The sequence below is a fragment of the Paralichthys olivaceus genome, chromosome 8 (genome assembly GCF_024713975.1).
Source record: "Paralichthys olivaceus isolate ysfri-2021 chromosome 8, ASM2471397v2, whole genome shotgun sequence".
Lineage (NCBI taxonomy): Eukaryota > Metazoa > Chordata > Actinopteri > Pleuronectiformes > Paralichthyidae > Paralichthys > Paralichthys olivaceus.
The window spans coordinates 17,580,625-17,597,912 of NC_091100.1; the positions used below are offsets into that span (position 1 = coordinate 17,580,625).

General features: G+C 40.4%; 1 protein-coding gene and 1 long non-coding RNA gene across 2 annotated transcripts; both read right to left on the reverse strand.

Annotated features, from left to right (window-relative positions):
• Positions 1 to 4,169: 4,169 nt before the first annotated feature.
• On the reverse strand, positions 4,170 to 11,028 carry LOC138411294 (uncharacterized). Its single transcript, XR_011243941.1, has 4 exons — positions 10,365 to 11,028; positions 8,986 to 9,038; positions 7,078 to 7,121; positions 4,170 to 4,533 (listed from the first exon to the last, which is right to left on the reverse strand). It is a non-coding gene; the product is annotated as an uncharacterized lncRNA (long non-coding RNA).
• A 3,425-nt stretch (positions 11,029 to 14,453) lies between these two features.
• adra2a (adrenoceptor alpha 2A) lies at positions 14,454 to 17,288 on the reverse strand. The gene is made up of 2 exons (XM_020083936.2): positions 17,011 to 17,288; positions 14,454 to 16,845 (listed from the first exon to the last, which is right to left on the reverse strand). Exon 2 carries the CDS (start codon positions 16,640 to 16,642, stop codon positions 15,383 to 15,385), a length of 1,260 nt encoding a protein of 419 aa, XP_019939495.1. The 5' UTR covers positions 16,643 to 16,845; positions 17,011 to 17,288; the 3' UTR covers positions 14,454 to 15,382.

Below are 17,288 nucleotides of genomic sequence, written 5' to 3' on the forward strand. Positions count from 1 at the left end.
TAGCTAAGTGTAATGTTAACCAGACATGTGCAGTGATGTTTATGTTGCCTATAAGCAGAACAACTATTTGAGGACAGTGCTCAGGCACCAAAATGGGGTATTGAAATCTGCGCTGTGACTTGGTACAGCGGGAATCAGCCATGCGGGAACTGGGACCTGATTGGCACCAGATTCCGGGGCCCACTTCTTGCTATTGTTGTGTCAAAGTTTTTATAATGAGGTAAGAAGATTATTGTGTGATAATAGTCCCTCTTTTTTCAGAGTATTTTGGATACAAGGCTTTATGTTTACTTCACAAATAACGACCTTCTTTTAATAGCCCGCAATTTAATGCAATCTAAAGTGCTGCAACAAACCAATGTTATCACCTTATTTGAAGGAACAATGCCAACAAGGTCGCAAAGTCCAGCTGTAGCTGCCACTTTCCCCCTTGATCCAACAAAGCAGTATTTGTCTCCCACCAGATTTCTGTTGAGCAATTATGTTTCACCTTTCGCAGCTCAAATATTATATAAATATTCTATATACAGAAGCACACTCTCAGGAGAGCATTACACTTGGGTGGGTCAGAGCTATTCTGGAGAGGATGTGCTGCGGAGAGAGGTAAAGAAAAGTAGGTAAAAAAAAACAGAACAGGCATTGTGTGTAGGTAACGAAGTGAGGAAGCAATGAACAATATTAATTATGCATCCATTCACATAAAACAGAATTTACATTTATCTACCCCCACTCCCAACACAACACACCAAACCCCTGTGATAACTCCCCTCCCTTGAGCCTGTCCCTCCAGGATTGTACATGTAGTGCAGCAGTCTTATTTCACACACGGAGGCATTTCATTAAATAATAATAGATGAATAAATAATGAGAGAAATAACACAGACAAAGCCTCTCCTGAGTATTCAGCCATCACTCCTTGAAGTGGCTTCCAGAATATACTAGATGTAGTAGGTCCGAAGAATATAATCATCATAAAATCAAGGAATGGAGTCTATATATGATGAAATATAACAGTTTCATCTTTATCAGATCAGTCACGTTGTTGGTAAATCAGTTTTAGCAGTTTGCTTTTGCGTGCAGCAGAGGTTTATTACATTTGACAATTGTTGACTGTAACTTTCTTTATTATTTGTTGAGAACCAAGGAAAAAAACACAACCTTCATTTTGCTAAATTTTTCTCATGCAGACGAGAAGACAAAAATGACTATATAGGCTCAAACAAGTATGCAAGGCCAGTAGATGGCAATTAAGTTTTCATCAACAATCTGTCAAATACCAGAGACGAGGGCTGTGGTCTGAGCAACACTGAGTGAGGCACACGCCTGCAAATGCCAGCGAAGTGATGAAGTGAGGCTAAATTTAGCTGCAAATTTGTAAATAGACCTAGCAGTGCTAACCACACAGACATTATATAGACATTGTTACACAAATCAAAAGTCGGCAAGCTGTGGCGTCCTCATTTCCAAAACACTCAATTTTACATTCTCACAGATACATAGAAACCTGAGGTTTAGAAAATCTGCACATTGCTCATTAAAATCTCTGTTTTAATGTCTTAAAGGTACAGTGTGTAGAATTTTGTGATATCGAGTGTTGAAATTGCATGTTGCAGCTGAACACCCCTCACCTCACCCTCCCCTTCCAAACATGAAAAAGAACCTGTGGTAGCTTCAGTTGTCATAAAAACTCAAAAGGTGTTTAGTTTGTCCAGTCTGGACTAATGTCAAAAACATGGCAGCTTGAATCATAGTTCTTTTTCTCCATAACATGAATAGTTTAAGTACTACAATAGACCCGTCTCTCTTCCCTCAGGTCATGACTCCATATTTGCAGGAATGCATCATTAACTTTACTGGCAGTGTAAAGAACCTCTGAGCATTGTCTGACTATAAACCTGTTGCTATACATTTTATAGATGAATGACTCAGCTGCTGATATTTTTAAAGATCTAATTTATGTCCCGTTAAATTCTGGATGAAACTTTTAACTTGGAGCGACCCATGAAAAGTGTTTGAGTTAGTTTCTATTTCACCCTTACTTGCTCAAATTACATCATCCTGGTCCCGTCGAATGAGCCGTCCAATATTTTAAAGACCTGCATTTTCCCTCAGAGAAAACCCGATGTCTGTCATCCCTGGAGGGAAATCTGTTTTTAATGAGCAAACATCAGCTGCCCCCTCCCCAAATTTCTTAATCAAACCAGTCTTTAGTTTAGATTTCACATTATTCTCTCTGCAATCTCAGATTCCTTCTGCTTGAAGATACATTTATACATTTAATGGTTTATCTAAAAAGGTTTCTACTTTGTTACCAGTCACTGAACCAATCTGGTCATCATGTAGCAAAACTGCCAGATATGGAAAATGAGACACAAGCTCATTTAAAGATATAATGTGGAACAATTCTTCATTAAAATGTCAATAAACAACTAGATGTATGTTACAGATTTTGTTGACTTGTGAACTCACTTTGTCCGAAATGTTTCCAACATTGTTCAAACCCAGAGAAAACCCCAGTTTTTTTCAAGGTAATGGAATACTTTAAGTCATCTTTTAATTTGCATTATATGCGTTTGAGATTGCCATTCTCCGTCATACATTGTTTGCCCCAAAAGTTGTAAAGGAAAAATACACTGCTAGTTGTTTTTTTATCTTCCACTGTTTGTATTTGTCACTTATAATGGATCCCGATTATTTATTTATTTTTGCTACAAGCTGTCGCCGAAGCTCACTCAGTAAAACACTAATGCACAGGGGAACCGAACAGAAAATGATGTGAGAAGAAAAGGTGGTGAAGACAACAACTCCCATGATCCCACCTTGTTTCACAACGTGAACTAGGTCTTCTGTTATTGTTTTAAATTGAGAGACCTCCAACGGCCGAAGTTACATGTCACCTTTGAACTTAAAACCTCCAAATTAAATGTTGGGCACCGTCCACCTTAACTCCAAATGTAATTACAACTTTGCAAATTTGAATTGTAGTCTCTTATGGTAACAAATAAATGAAAGGGAGGACTGGGATCATTTGGAATTGAAAGAACAGACTCAGTACAATACTCATCTAGATCGGAGTGACACTGCCTATTGAAAGTAGCAGAGGCCCAAGTCATTATGAATGTGGGTACCATAAATATTGGTGTGGGTCTTACAGGTTTCCACTAATGATTAAATCTCAAATGAAAAAGATGACAGAGGTCACCCTGGCCCTGTGCTCGTTCCCAGTGCCATGGTTCCAGCTATGTTTGGTCATTATTGATAATATGATTTTCTCTCAAGGCTAGTTAGTTGGTAGGACAAACATTGGTCCCCTGGTTTATCCTTTCTAAGCATCAGGCTGATGTTTGCGTCTGTAAGTGTTTTGGGAAGAGACAATCACTCAAGGTTTCATTATTTATCATTATGAGTTTTCAATAGTTTATACAATTCTGAGTTCATGCAGTAATGAGCTCAGGCTTTTCCTGATTGTAAGATACAGACAGATTCATAGACGTAAAAAAGAACTACATTAGTCCCCTGCCAGCTGCAGCCTTTGTAGTTTTCACTGACTTTATGAGAATCAGAACTCCTTATCCCTAAAAACTTTAAAATGCATACAGTTTTTGTTTGCGTGAATCCTGCTCAGTCTCAGTCCAGAGTTGTTATTAAATTAGTCTCAGTTGGCTTCTGCTTATGTGCCCTTTCACATTCAGAGGCCTGTTAAAGAAAACAAACTGAACAAACTGTGAACCTGACCCTGAACTTGCAGTGGATGAACCCTGAGCTGAGAAACTCCAGAACAACTGATCTGAGTTTGTTCAATAAACTCTGGGTATGTTTACTTTAAATTAAGTGTGTGCCTGGTGAATGAAAAAAGCCATCTTCAAAAAAGCTCTGATATATCACCTTGGTGATGGGTGAAGAGCAGAGTGTACATTTTAATTCACAGAAGCTGGAAAGATTGGATGACACTGAACATTCTTCTCTGAAAAAATAGAAACAGCAATTAGGAGAAAATAGACAATAAGTTAACACTATACATTCTATTACCATAGTCCATCAGAATAAATTATTTAGCAGACTTTAATTTCCTTAATGGAGGCTAAGTGCTGACATCCTGTTCAGTGTATTAAAATGTATGAAGCTGGAACCTCAAACAGATAAGTCATAAGTTTATGGATCTATCATTGTAACCTCAGTCAGTAACAGCCTTATGATTTAGTGAGTTGCAGTAGAAAACCAGGTTAAAACAGCATGAGTGTACATTTTAAGATGTTTATTTTACATTTAAAAATTTAGCTCAACATTTAATGACCACCTTAAGGTCCATCGACAGAAATTATGTTAAAACAAGATATGCAGGCTTTATTCAAAACCACACTTGAAAGACCTTTTACATCATTACAGCAGACTAAAGAATTATGTTTGACACATGCGTGTCCTGTCGTCATCATCTACGTGGGCTGCCTCCACCTTAACTTGACTTAACATTGATTGGTTTGTAGATGGATAGACGTCACATGTGGATCTGTTGTCAGTTCAGCAGGTAGTACTCTTTCAATTTGAATGGAGAAAATATCAATTTGATTTAGTTGCAACAGTAATATCATTATAGCATTACTACCACCATCACCAACATTCAGGCTCAGTACTGTAGTCTGAATCTGCCAAATTAACATCCTTGTCACAGAAACATTGTGTCACTAGAGGTGAAGCCTGCAAGCAATCCTGCGAGCTGCTCCCGCTTCTTTTTCTTCACCTACTGTTTAATGCTGTCTGCACTTCCTATATTCACTGTATCAACTATTATTCACACCTGTTTCATATGATTGGTTCTTTTTAACACTGAAATATATTCAGACACAAGCAAAGTTATAGCATAACTGTAAATGTAGAAGAGACTTGCTTGCGGTGTAGGAAGCAATTTTTAAAGCAGTTTGCCCCAGAAGTGTTCCCAGAGAATCACAGTGACATCTAATCATGTTTATGTCCATTTGGACAGATTCAGACGTGAAAGTCATTTTATTTATTTATACGATACAAACCCTTACTGTCTCAGCCGCTCCACTGTTTATTGTACACACTACTTGGCTGCTGCTGCCTTCTGATTTGCCAGAAGCGTTCCAGAGAGAATACCGGTGGTTTTCTTCCTTTTGTATTTGCTGGCCACATAACCCAATTCTGCCATAAATATGGGCTATCATGTCCATTTACCAAACCTGGGCCTAATTTACCAGTGGCAGTGATATGAAAGATGAGCCTTTTGTCTCAGGGAAAATGGAATTATTCCCAGTGGAGAGCAGAGGCAGAATCACATCAGTTTGAGGGAATAGGGGGGGGCTGCTACATGAGAAGTCTGAATGCAGTTCGGGTGGGAATGAGTATACAGAGGGTTTAGCAGCTTTAAGGATCTTGTCATGCAAATAGAGCTCGTACATGAGATGGACTCTGTGTTCCCCCAAAGTGGCCGGTGTACTCACGGCACTGTCTCTCTTCTGAGACAGGACACACACCTGCCGCCTGCAAACCTCATACTCTAATCTCAATTAGACGTTTGTTTGCACAAATTCAGATCATCATCAGCTGTTACCCTGCGACTATCTCATCCTTTCCACCGTCTCCTTTTCGTCAGTATATTTCCACTAACACGTCCATCCATCCACCCATCCCCCATAGAGCAAATGGAATCTGTCACAATAACACCCACATGTCAGATCTTATTCTGGATTCATGCTCACTGACACACCCCTTCCAATATTTCCATGAAACTCATATTTACCTGTAACGGATTTATTTTTCTCATTTGCAGGCTTCCTGTGCTGTTTTTATTTCTAGTGAAAGGTTTAAACTCGACATAAAATAGCACGCTTCTGAATTATTCATATTTACAAGGTGCTGACGTGATCACTATTGCAGTGCTGTTGTATTTATAATAAGCACCTATGCAGAAACATGGCTCGGGTGTTAGGGAAGGTGATCAGTGGACGGATGAGAGGTGGGTGTATCGTTGAGATAATGAGGGGACTCGTTCACCTGACATGAAATGACATGTTCGATTGCTTCCACAAGTGTGCATAATTACATTCTTATAATGTGCTGTTTCAAATTAAGATCGCAGCTCGGATAAAGATGGAGAGAGTCGATCAGAAAACTCTGGCTGCTGCCTGTCAGAGGAAGACCACGATAAGATTGTAGGAGAGGAAGAAAGCACAGAGAGCGTGTTACAGAGCGGACAGCTGAACAGACTAATATACTTGTTCGACCAGTCAGTACAGGAAACCTAATATTGTCACTGTTTGTTTTGTAAAACCGCTGCTTATCTAAAGTGAGGGTCAAAGGACTCAAAAGCATCATAATTTGTACAAATAATTTGTGTTTTTGATTTGTTTGGCTGAGGATGGATGGACACCATAAAATCATATTACTGAGCCACAGAGGAAATACTCTGACATTGGGAACAAAGGATGCTTGACAGAACTCATGGAGTAAAAGTAGATAAGGCCTTCAGTCTTTGGAGTCTTTAAGATTTACAACCTCAGCTTGAACAATGAACAAACAATGAAGAATAAAAGTGATTGTACAAAACGCTTGCTGCTATGGCAACTCTTCCATTTTTTATGCTTCTATATAGGGTTGCAAAATTCCGGGAATTTTCAAAGTTGGAAACTTTCCATGGGAATTAACGGGAATAAATCTGAAATTTACAAAATTGGAGGTTGGCCCTCAACAGGGAACTTAAATATAGTTGGGGAAAATATATTGTAGCATAATCTTGGCTAAAACAACCATATTTACTTCACGTGCACTCCTCATGCACACAGCACACTGCTTACTGCAGGGCTATTGAGGCCACAACCCCTACTGCATTCCTCCATCACATGCACATCTGATTTCAAGACTATTGAAGCCACACATTTGAGCCCGAGGACTATCTGAAGTCAAGTAAGTTTAGATAATATTATGGGGTAAATATATTTGATCTATAATAGTATTGATGTTTAACTTGGAAATATTAAATAAAAATAGGTGCTAAATGTAAACTATTTTTCATTTCATTGACCATTTAACAGGCTAGCTTATTATGGTGGCGGTAGCTACCTCAAATGTGATGCTGTTTCTTCAGACTCCTGCAAGATGGTTTTCTGTAAGCATACAAGAATTCATACATCAAAGGTTTTGGCAAAAATGCAGAACATGCAGAAACTGGGCTTGCAAAACTTAAACTTGAGGGAAGAGGCTTTTGTTTTTCATGTTGAATGGGACTTTTTTTGGAGGGAGGGGGGCTCCCTTCATTTAACATTTTGAATGGGACTTTTTTTGGGGGGGGGGTATTTACTCAACATGTTCATTAAAAAATTGTTCATACAAGAAATAAAACTAAAGTTCTACTTAAATAAATGTATTGAAATGTCATGTTTTTTAATTGTATTATTTTGCATGGATGTCTGCTTATGACAAAACAAAAATATTTACATTTATATTTGGATATGATCCAGTTTGTTTAAATTACCCCAATTTACAGTTCATTCCCATAAATTCCCAATAATTCCCATAAATTCCCATAATTCTCATGGAAAGTTTCCAATTTGGAATATTTCCACAATTGCCCACCTTAACTTCCCATGGAAAGTTTCTGGAAATTTACCGGAAATGTTCTGCTCCTTTGCAACCCTACTTCTATACAATCATAAGGCTGCACCTTCAAGGCCCTATTACTTCCTAAGTATGAATGATGTAGTATAAACTTACAACCTCCTGCAAAAGTTAAAGGTCCAGTGTGTAAGATTTAGGTGAAAGGGAACTATTGGCAGACATTTAATGTAGAATAATCCTCATGATGTTTTCACTAGTTTGTTTCATCTAAATTGTATGAATTGTAGTTTTCTTTACCCCAGAAAAGGTCCTTTATATTTAAATACATTATATTTACATCGAGGGGACCCTCTCTATGGAGGCCGCCATGTTTTTTACATTAGTCCAGACTGGACAAACTAAACACCTTTTGAGTTTTTATGACAACTGACATATAAAAATAAAAATAAATGTACACACTGATCAACAATATGTACTAATACTACTGCTACTACTCTACACTTGCATTGCTTTCTATCAATTTTTCACACACATTGTTTTAAATAAGCTGCAGAGCTCTGACAAAAAGGGAAAATCCAAAACAAATATTTAAAGCCCATCAGATTTAGCCTTCTGGTGTTATGGACATTTGTGGTCACACAGAACAAATGTGTGACAGATCAAATATTAAAAGGTCTTTAGCCTTGTTAAACTGTTTGGTTGTATACACTGTGCAGTTTACATAAAACATTTTACTGGAGTTCTGGAATCTAGAGTTCATTTTAGTTGCATGCCCTTTAAATGCACAAGTGTATAATTGCTTATAATAGTCTATTTTAATCTGAATGGTGTGACATTGTGGCCATGCACAGGGAATGCTGCTTATTTTTGACAATCAATGAACAGAAATGACAGAGAAGTCCCAGTGTGCATTAAATTCTCCTTATGAAGGAATCTGCACACAGCACAAGGATAGAACACGTTTCATCAACACTCCAAACTGTGACTTGTGATTGGATCATATTATCACATTGAGTTTAAAAAAAAAATGAAATCAAAAGAAATTATAAAGTCAGTCATGTTTCCAGAGAAGTCTTTTTACCGGCACACACAAATACCAACGCACAGACATTACACAGGCCAGTTTTAAATATGTTTTACATTCATATACACTGAATATATTTGAAGATAAACATCAGACACAGATTACATTTGTCTGCCTATTTAAAAAAAAAACATGACAAACACAACAAGATGTTATTTATGAACCATGTGCTTTCACACAATCACCATCATTAAAGCCGCAGCGATGGCAGTGTGCTCAGGTATAATCTCCTCCTGAACGCCCACCGGCCTGTACGTCAGCACACACTAGACTGTCATTACAGACACTGCAGCAGCCCACTTCTACTGCCCTCTGTGCCTTACACTCACTTTGCTGTTCCCATGTCACCCAACAGGTATTCTGCTCTGCTGTCCGACAAACTCTGAAAACAGAGAGAAAAGTCTGTCGCTTTTATCTGAGATAATTATAGAACCAGACATCTGCTGGAGGCTGGAAATGTGTCGGTCGCTCCTTTAATCATCCACCTCTGATTAACGCGGCATCATAATACTCACGGTGCAAAAACACCAGCGGGGATGTATCAGCTGGTTGACTCATGATTGATGTGTGACAGGCACGTGTTGTGTGTCCATTAGGGTGATTGGCTCTTTAACGGGACGTTGTATTGGGATAGATAATGGACATTAATGTGGTGCAGTAAAGATTATGTAGTTGACAACTAGAGATTTTATTGTTTATTCAGTCGATGCGTTTTGATTCAGCATAGATTTTATATGTGTGCTCCATTGTCCTTTCTTGTTTTGACATGAACTGAAGAATTCAATGAAAACTGCACATTTCTCATGAATGTGACCATTGTGCTTCTGACTTTATATCTACTGAATAGAGATTTATATCTCAGGCAACATCTGACCGGATCACCCTGCAGATTCATGTACACCAGTCTATGATGTACATCCAGTAAAAGAAAGGGGGAAAAAAGAAACGAGCCAAATTTCAGTCGGCTAAGATTGTGCTGTATACTATACTTAGGAGTGTCTAGGCAACAATATACTGTGCTCATCACTAATGCAGTCACAGCAACACACACACACACACACACACACACAGCAAAAAGCTGACCCACTTAAGCGTCCATGAAAACCATGAAGGGTGACTTATCCTCCTCACTTGACATTCAGCTCCCATGAATAAGTTGAAGTTAAAAGGAACTAAAGAGCCACACCATATTTACCATGTAGTTAAAATGCTAAATAGTGTTTTATGATGGTTACAAAAAGCTGTTGTGAAAAAATATTAAGAATGGCACAGAGTAGACTTAATACCTAAGTCCCCTAACATTCAATCAACCCGAATTGCACACACACATAAATATCGGTCCCCTAAATATGTCAGATTTTTTTCATCAAGTTTCAAACATTAATTAATCACCAAAAAATTTGAAAAAACACATCATATCCTTCCACCCAGTTTTGTATCCAGTAGTATTTGTGTAAAGCTGCTTAATATCAGACAACAAACAAAGAAACATTGATGAAAACCTACCGTCCTTGGCGGAGGTGAATATGACAAACAACACTGGCTAACAACAGCAGACAGGGGCCGACTAAGTTAATCAATAAAATGTTGGCAAACCAGGGAGTCCCACTTAAATACTCTGGTACCGAAGCTAAACCAGTGACCACAGTTAGTTATTTCATCCTGACACAGCTTTCACCTGATATAAACCCAGTGTGGGGGGACATACCTGTGCAACACGAGTGAGGAGAACTACAGCCACAGCACATGGCAGCACAAAGAGGAAGTCAGGCAGCAGGTGTCTTAAAGGGATAGTTCACCCAAAAATGAAAATTCACTCATTATTTACTCATTACTATGAAAAATACAGGAATATCCTCCTCTGGAGCCCTGTTTGCATAGAACATTTCAGCTTAAAACACAATGTAAATGTACTCAGTGTAATTTGAGTCAAATTTGAATGTCAGGGTTTCACGGACACTTGGATGTCACCACAGGAGTGAGATCCAAGTGTTGTTTTTTTACATTTGAAGAATTGGTCACCATTTACTTGAATTGTATCGGACTTGGCTGTTTACCCCTGAAACTCCAAAAGTGTTGTGTGGACTCAAACACTTCACCCACCCTGACATAGTGGTGAGTAGATAATGAGGGAATTTTCATTTTTGGGGTGAACTATTCCCTTTAAATATCCCCGGTCCCTCTTGGTGGGAGAGGAGGAGCTAGTGAAAGGCTATGTTGAAAATCTGAAGGAGAAAACAGTCCTCTTAGCTCAGGAAGGTTCCTAACTGAGTCAAATGACCTGGAAGTATTTCAGTGGCCGCCATAATAAACGCTGTTTGAATTCTTTGTACAATAATGGAAAGAACTTCAATGCTTTACTATCTTCGTTATCATAGGAAACACAAGGATTTCTCCACGTATATTCATTTTGTTATTATAACGTTTAATTCTCTTTTTCAAACTCCGTACGGATTCTCCTTTACATCTTTCCTTAACCCCATGACGTTTTCCATCAGGGTCAAGGAATAGTGATTAGGAAAGGAGATTATTCTGACATTTTGATCACAGCCATATTTAAATGCTGTCATGTGAAAGGCTGTACGTTAACCAGTGTTACTTTCAAACCATGGAAATTGTTGAAATGGCTCTAGAGTTCAAACTGTTTCTTGATTCTCTCGCATTCACTGCAAGTTTTGAATCCAGTTTGTAAAAATAAAAATTTTAGGTACAAAATTGTTCATTTGGGAAATTCAGCCCCTGCTGCTCCAACCCCAAATGTCTTTACATGCAAGACACTGGAACATCCAAACCTGTCATCTTGTTTTTTCAGCCACAGCAAATTACTTGCAGGTCTAATAATCATGTGGCATAATGCTGTGTGGTCTCTGGGATGATGGGAGCTGATTGCTCTCAATCATAATGAGCTCATGGAAAATAGATTTGTCTAGACAAATTATTTTCTAGGGAAATATCCATTGCCCAGCATTGTTTTGCATTTCCAATCAGACCCAGAGGCCTGACAGCTAATCAGCCGGCAGTTAATAAGGCAGAGACTCTGTTTCAAATGAGACCTCTGAAACACTTTTTAAGAGTCCAGTGTAAAGAGGAGCCATCAAACAATGAGCTGGCTGTTAGAAAATATATCCCTACTTCAATAATATGTCCTCGGTGAAGTAAAGTAGTGTTTAGATTGCAAATACAGACGTCCTGTGAAGTGCTAGATTGAAGATGGCAAATAAAAGTGGGAGAAAACAACAGTGAGTCATCAGAAACACAGTGAGTAATTATGTATTCTGCAGCCACTTCAAATAGGCGGATGTCACTGTGGGAAAAAAACAATGCAGGTTGTAGTATGTGGGTGCTTCAGTCAATATTCATCGTCATCGTGACCTTTTCACCCCGGCCACCTACATTTACAGATGTACAAAGCAGACACACCCAGGACACTCCCACGTCCATATGTAAAAACACCCCCCACACACACTCAAACACACTCACAGAAACAAACACTTGAATGCGAGGCGGTCAAGTCAAACGCAACTTCATTTTTCCTGTTGGATGTTTGCAGCTTCTGACATTTTGTCCCCGTCTGTGTGAATGGTAGCTGCACTTAGCCGCCATGCTACGCCTTTTGGAGATGGATGTGCACTCTAACCTGATGATCCATGCCTCGATTCCCAGAGGCGAAGTGTGTGCGCGTCTGTTTGTGTGTGCGTGTGTGTGTGTGTATGTGCGTGTGCGAGGGGGTCTGCTGACTTCAACAGCTGGCTTCTTCCAATAGGCTGTCAGCAAGCACATCCGCCTAATGATATCACTGCTGGTTGTTGATGTGTGAGATACAGAGAGGGAGAGGAGGACAAAACAAGACAAACATAAACATATTTATCAGTTCACGTCCACTGAAAAACCCTGTCACAGTTTATATATTTTTTTAAGTCTGTCTTAGGCTACGTCCTCACTAATATCATTTTAATTTAAAACATCCAAACAAGCATTTTTAGCTCCTATCTTCATCCATACTAACACACCTGAAAATGCATATGACATGACCATTAGCATGCACTGATAATGCACAGCATGGTGTTAAAAGGGAGCTATTTGCAGTTGGTTGCTTAGTTACAGAAAGTACAAGTAACAAGGATCAAGGCAATGGCAAAAGGCAAGAGCAGGGATTTCTTTTCTTGGACCAACATGGAAGTAAAACTGTAACTCTGGTTAAATGTTGGATGTGTCATTGTTTCCAAAACTCCCAGTTTCCGCCTGTCCAGTCAACATCACAACCCCAGAGTTGACAATCTCTCTAGGGCCAGCAGCATGTTTTTATTCTTTAGTAATGTGGTCAAAAAAGGCAGCACAATTTCATTTGTCATCACTACATCCGGCATTCTATTGGTTGGTGGGATTCTGACATTCTAACTTTTTGCCTAAATAATCCAAGCGCAGAAGAAAAAAATCCAAGAGCAAAAACGCAAGTGTGCAAGTACACAGTTTGAGCACAAGCAGAGCAAATCTAAGAAAACATAGCCATGCTTTTTAAACATATACATTTAAGTGTAGAAGCATTTCGAAGAAGAGATTTTTTTTCACGACAAACATGGAGAGAAAGAAGGATCAGACCGGCCAGTAACTGTTCCAATGTAATCCAAAATGTGTGCATATTATATAATTACAGACTTTGAAAAGGCAGGTTTGTAGGCGAAGGTATCAACTGTAAAGGCTTCACTTTTGTGGAGGTTTCTGAGATGGTGTCTTTTTAACTCGAACAGGGAGGTTATGTTGTCATGTCTGTTTGTATGTTTCTCGGCAGGATTATGCAAAAACTACTGAATGAATTTCCATGGAACTTGGTGGAAAGATGTGACATGGGCAAAGGGGTGGATCCAGGACTTTCTGTCACATCCTTTAACATGAGAGGAGGAGGACAATTTGACCAATTTCCCAGGGAATTTGAATGAACCTTGATGAAAATAACTATCATTCTTCCACAGTGGAGATTATGATTTCAAGATCAGCTTTGTTTGTTAGGCTCAGCTATAAGGCTTGATTGAATTTAAGAGGACTGATGGGCCTTGGCGGAGGAATGCGCTCTTCTCTTCCATTCTGGTTTAAGTAATCTTTTTTTGCCAACATTTCACAGTCTCCCACGAAACATCTCCTCTAATTTCAGCTGAATATGGGGCATCAGCATGACTCCAGCAAACCATGCGTCCAGTGGGAGCTTCCCCTCTGTGTGTTTATATGTGCTGCAAATACAGACACACATTCTCACACTATCCACTCCCCTCTTTCTCACAGGCTCGCCACACTTACACATTTTGTAAACGTGCAGGGAAACACTCCGCCAGCTGAATGCGAGCGCACATCACAGCACCAATGGACGGGCTGCTTAGGCTACTATATAGAGAAGCTCCCAGAAGAACCATTTAGCTTTCTGAGGATAGCACTGCTCAGCTGTCGTCCTGACTGTCAAAAGAAATCCATTTACTTACACTCAGTCCACTGGGAAAAAAGCTGTATCCTCTGTATTCACTGCACAGATGATTGCCTCTCTGTTGCTCTATTCACTCCGTCTCCTCGGAATTAATACAGCGAGGGCGAGAGGATAAGACGGGCAGAGAGACCAGTCAATCAGGTTCTGGTTTAATGGGCTCCATGTCTTTACTTAATGACGCATACTGTGATAACACAAAACGGCAAATCAACTGTTATGTTCCCACTTCTCGTGCCTCGCATTGCAACTGTATTCTTCTTTCATTGTTGATTTATGACCTGACCGTAAAATATGTAAGCAAACACACACACAAAGAAAAGATAAAAAAAATAATTTTATATCCCAGATAATCTCTGTCTAATCAGCAGCATGATTAAAGAGCATTTGAAGATTCTATTCAGGCTCATTAGGAGCTAAACTCCTTGTTAATCTCCTGTAAAGGTCACATTTAACAAACCATTGAAATTACAGCTAAAGGCCTGACTCTACTCTCCAAATCCAAATCCCTGCACAAGAGGACCAGTGTGTTCGTCCTGCTCATCCACCTTTTCACAGAAGGAACTCTCTCTTAACACTTTCAGATTCAACTGCTTTGTATAATTCAATTCATTTCAATTTGATTTGGGCCAAATCACAACAAAGGCAATTTAGAAGATTGACCTCATAACATTAAAGAGACTCTTATGCTGCCCTTCTGTTAGTGTGTGTGTGTGTGTGTGTGTGTGTGTGTGTGTGTGTGTGTGTGTGTGTGTGTGTGTGTGTGTGTGTGTGTGTGTGTGTGTGATTACAAACAATGTTACAGGCAAAAAGATGACGACACCAACCTGATGCTTGAGCTTGATTTGGAGTGCTGAGACCAGTTAATGTAATGGGTTTTATTCTTTAAAGAGCCATCATCATCATCATCATCATCACTTTCATCATCATCCTCAAAATACAGACAAATATTGAGACAGTTTATTTTTGTACAACATACTGTCGTAAAATACAATACATATCATTATGTTTGCTTGTTTTATAAAAATAAAGATAACATTTAAATAAAAGCATGTCTTCTCTGTGTCGTTCTCTCCATGTGGTCATGTGGAAGCTGTGGGTGGTGGATGTTTTGAAAAGAAGACGCTGCATGTAAAGATCGTCCTGGGAAAGCCTTTTCAGCAGTTACACCTATAGAGCATTCACGAGTATTTGAACTTTATGATTATTGTACAACATAGTAATAAAAAGAAGTATGTACACAAAGATAGAGTCCATCATACGTATCTTCTCATGTCCCTCCTGCACAGTATCTTTTTGAACGACCTCCTAAAGTCATTGTTGAAGATGGTATAGATAATGGGATTCAGTGCGCTGTTGCAATAGCCGAACCAGAAGAAGAACTTAAACAGGGTGTCAGGCACCAGGCAGGACTGGCACAACGTCATCAGCATGTAGGTAAAGAAGAAGGGAAACCAGCAGATGACAAACACTCCAATGACCACAGCCAGGACGAAGGTGAACCGTTTCTCCCGGTTCTGGCGGCCCTTCCAGCGGCTGCCTTTGGTGCTTTGCACCCGCTTTTGGACATTGTCATTCTCCCCCGGTTTGATTTGGCTCAGTTTGGTTTTCCCCTTGGCCGCTTTCTTTTTGATTGAGCAGGGATTGTTAACTTTGTGGTCAGACGACGACGACTCCTCAATGTCCACCCCATTCACCTCTTCTTTCTCCTCGTCTGGCCCTCCTTCTCCTTCCACTCCCTCCTTCAGCTCGATGTCTCTCTTGCCGTTTAGGTTCTCTTGACAGAGGTGGTCCTCAGCGCCTACGCCGTTCTTTGGGTTGACAGCAGCGATGGTGGCCGTTTTTGGTATCACCTTCCGCCTCCTGTCTCCTGGAGGCGCCCTCGTCCTCTTCTTGGCGATCTGGTAGATCCGAACATAGACCAGCACCATGATGACACAAGGGAGGAAGAAGGAGCCAATGCAGGAGGAGATGACGTACCATTTATCATTGTTGATCTTACACACAGGGTCCTTCCCACTGTTTTCTTTCTCCATGGTGATGAGTGGCGGGAAAGAGATAACTGCTGCAATGACCCACACGATGAAGATGATGCACTTGATGCGGCGTGGCGTCCTCTTAAGGTTGTACTCAATAGCCTGTGTGATGGACCAGTAGCGATCTAAGCTGATGGCACAGAGGTGGGCTATGGAGGCGGTGCAGAACAAAACATCGAGTGCCAGATAGATTTCGCACCATATCTCGCCAAAGTACCAGTATCCCATGAGCTCATTGGCCAAGGAGAAGGGCATCACGAGGGTGGCCACCAAAATGTCCGCTGAGGCCAGGGACACCAAGAACAAGTTCTGCGGAGCCCTTAGGGCCCGGCTTGTAAACACAGCTATGACCACCAGCACGTTGCCAAACACTGTGAGCAGGATCATCATCCCCACCAGCACGGTGAGCGGCAGGGACATCTGGAGGCTGTACGGGGCCACCTCTAGACGAGTCTGGTTAGTGTCATTGATAAACTCCATCGGAGCAGGTCGGCCCACTTCTTGTAAGTGAGTTCAGCTGAGGTTAATAAAATATCATCCACCAGGAAGGACAGAGCTCGTAGCTCACAGCAGCAGCAGAGAAAGAGAGACCGAATCACTCCTGTGAGGCTTCTCTGGCTGGATGTTTCTCTTTCATCGTGCACTGCATCCTCCACAAGGAGAAGCTCTAATTATTCATCAGTCTGTCAGGAAACAAAAGCAAAAATGTGATCTTTCGACATACTTACACTTTGTACAACCAATTAGCACAAGTCATTCATGATTATTGAACTCCAGCATAACATGAGCTCCCTCCCTTCAACAACACTGAGAGAGAATAAACCTTATAAAGTGTGACATGATCTTACCTGAGGCAACAAGCGGGGAAGCAACCTCTCCAGTGCCAGAGACGCACGGGCATTAAGGCGCAGAGAGTGGGTAACTTCTTTACGCAGATCAAGACGCGGAGGAGATCCATGTGACAGATGAGGCGTCAAGTCTTCCCCCGGTGTCTCACCCGCTCTCTCCCCGTACTATGATCCTTGCGCTGCATCTACAGCCGTGGCTCGGTGGCGGAGCTAATAGAGCGATAATCATGTTATCCCGGGCGCTGCCGTGCTGCCTCTGTCTTTGCGTCTGTGTGTGT

Excerpts from the sequence above, each read along its gene's own strand:
- adra2a (XM_020083936.2), bottom strand. The coding sequence starts at position 16,642 with ATGGAGTTTATCAATGACACTAACCAGACTCGTCTAGAGGTGGCCCCG.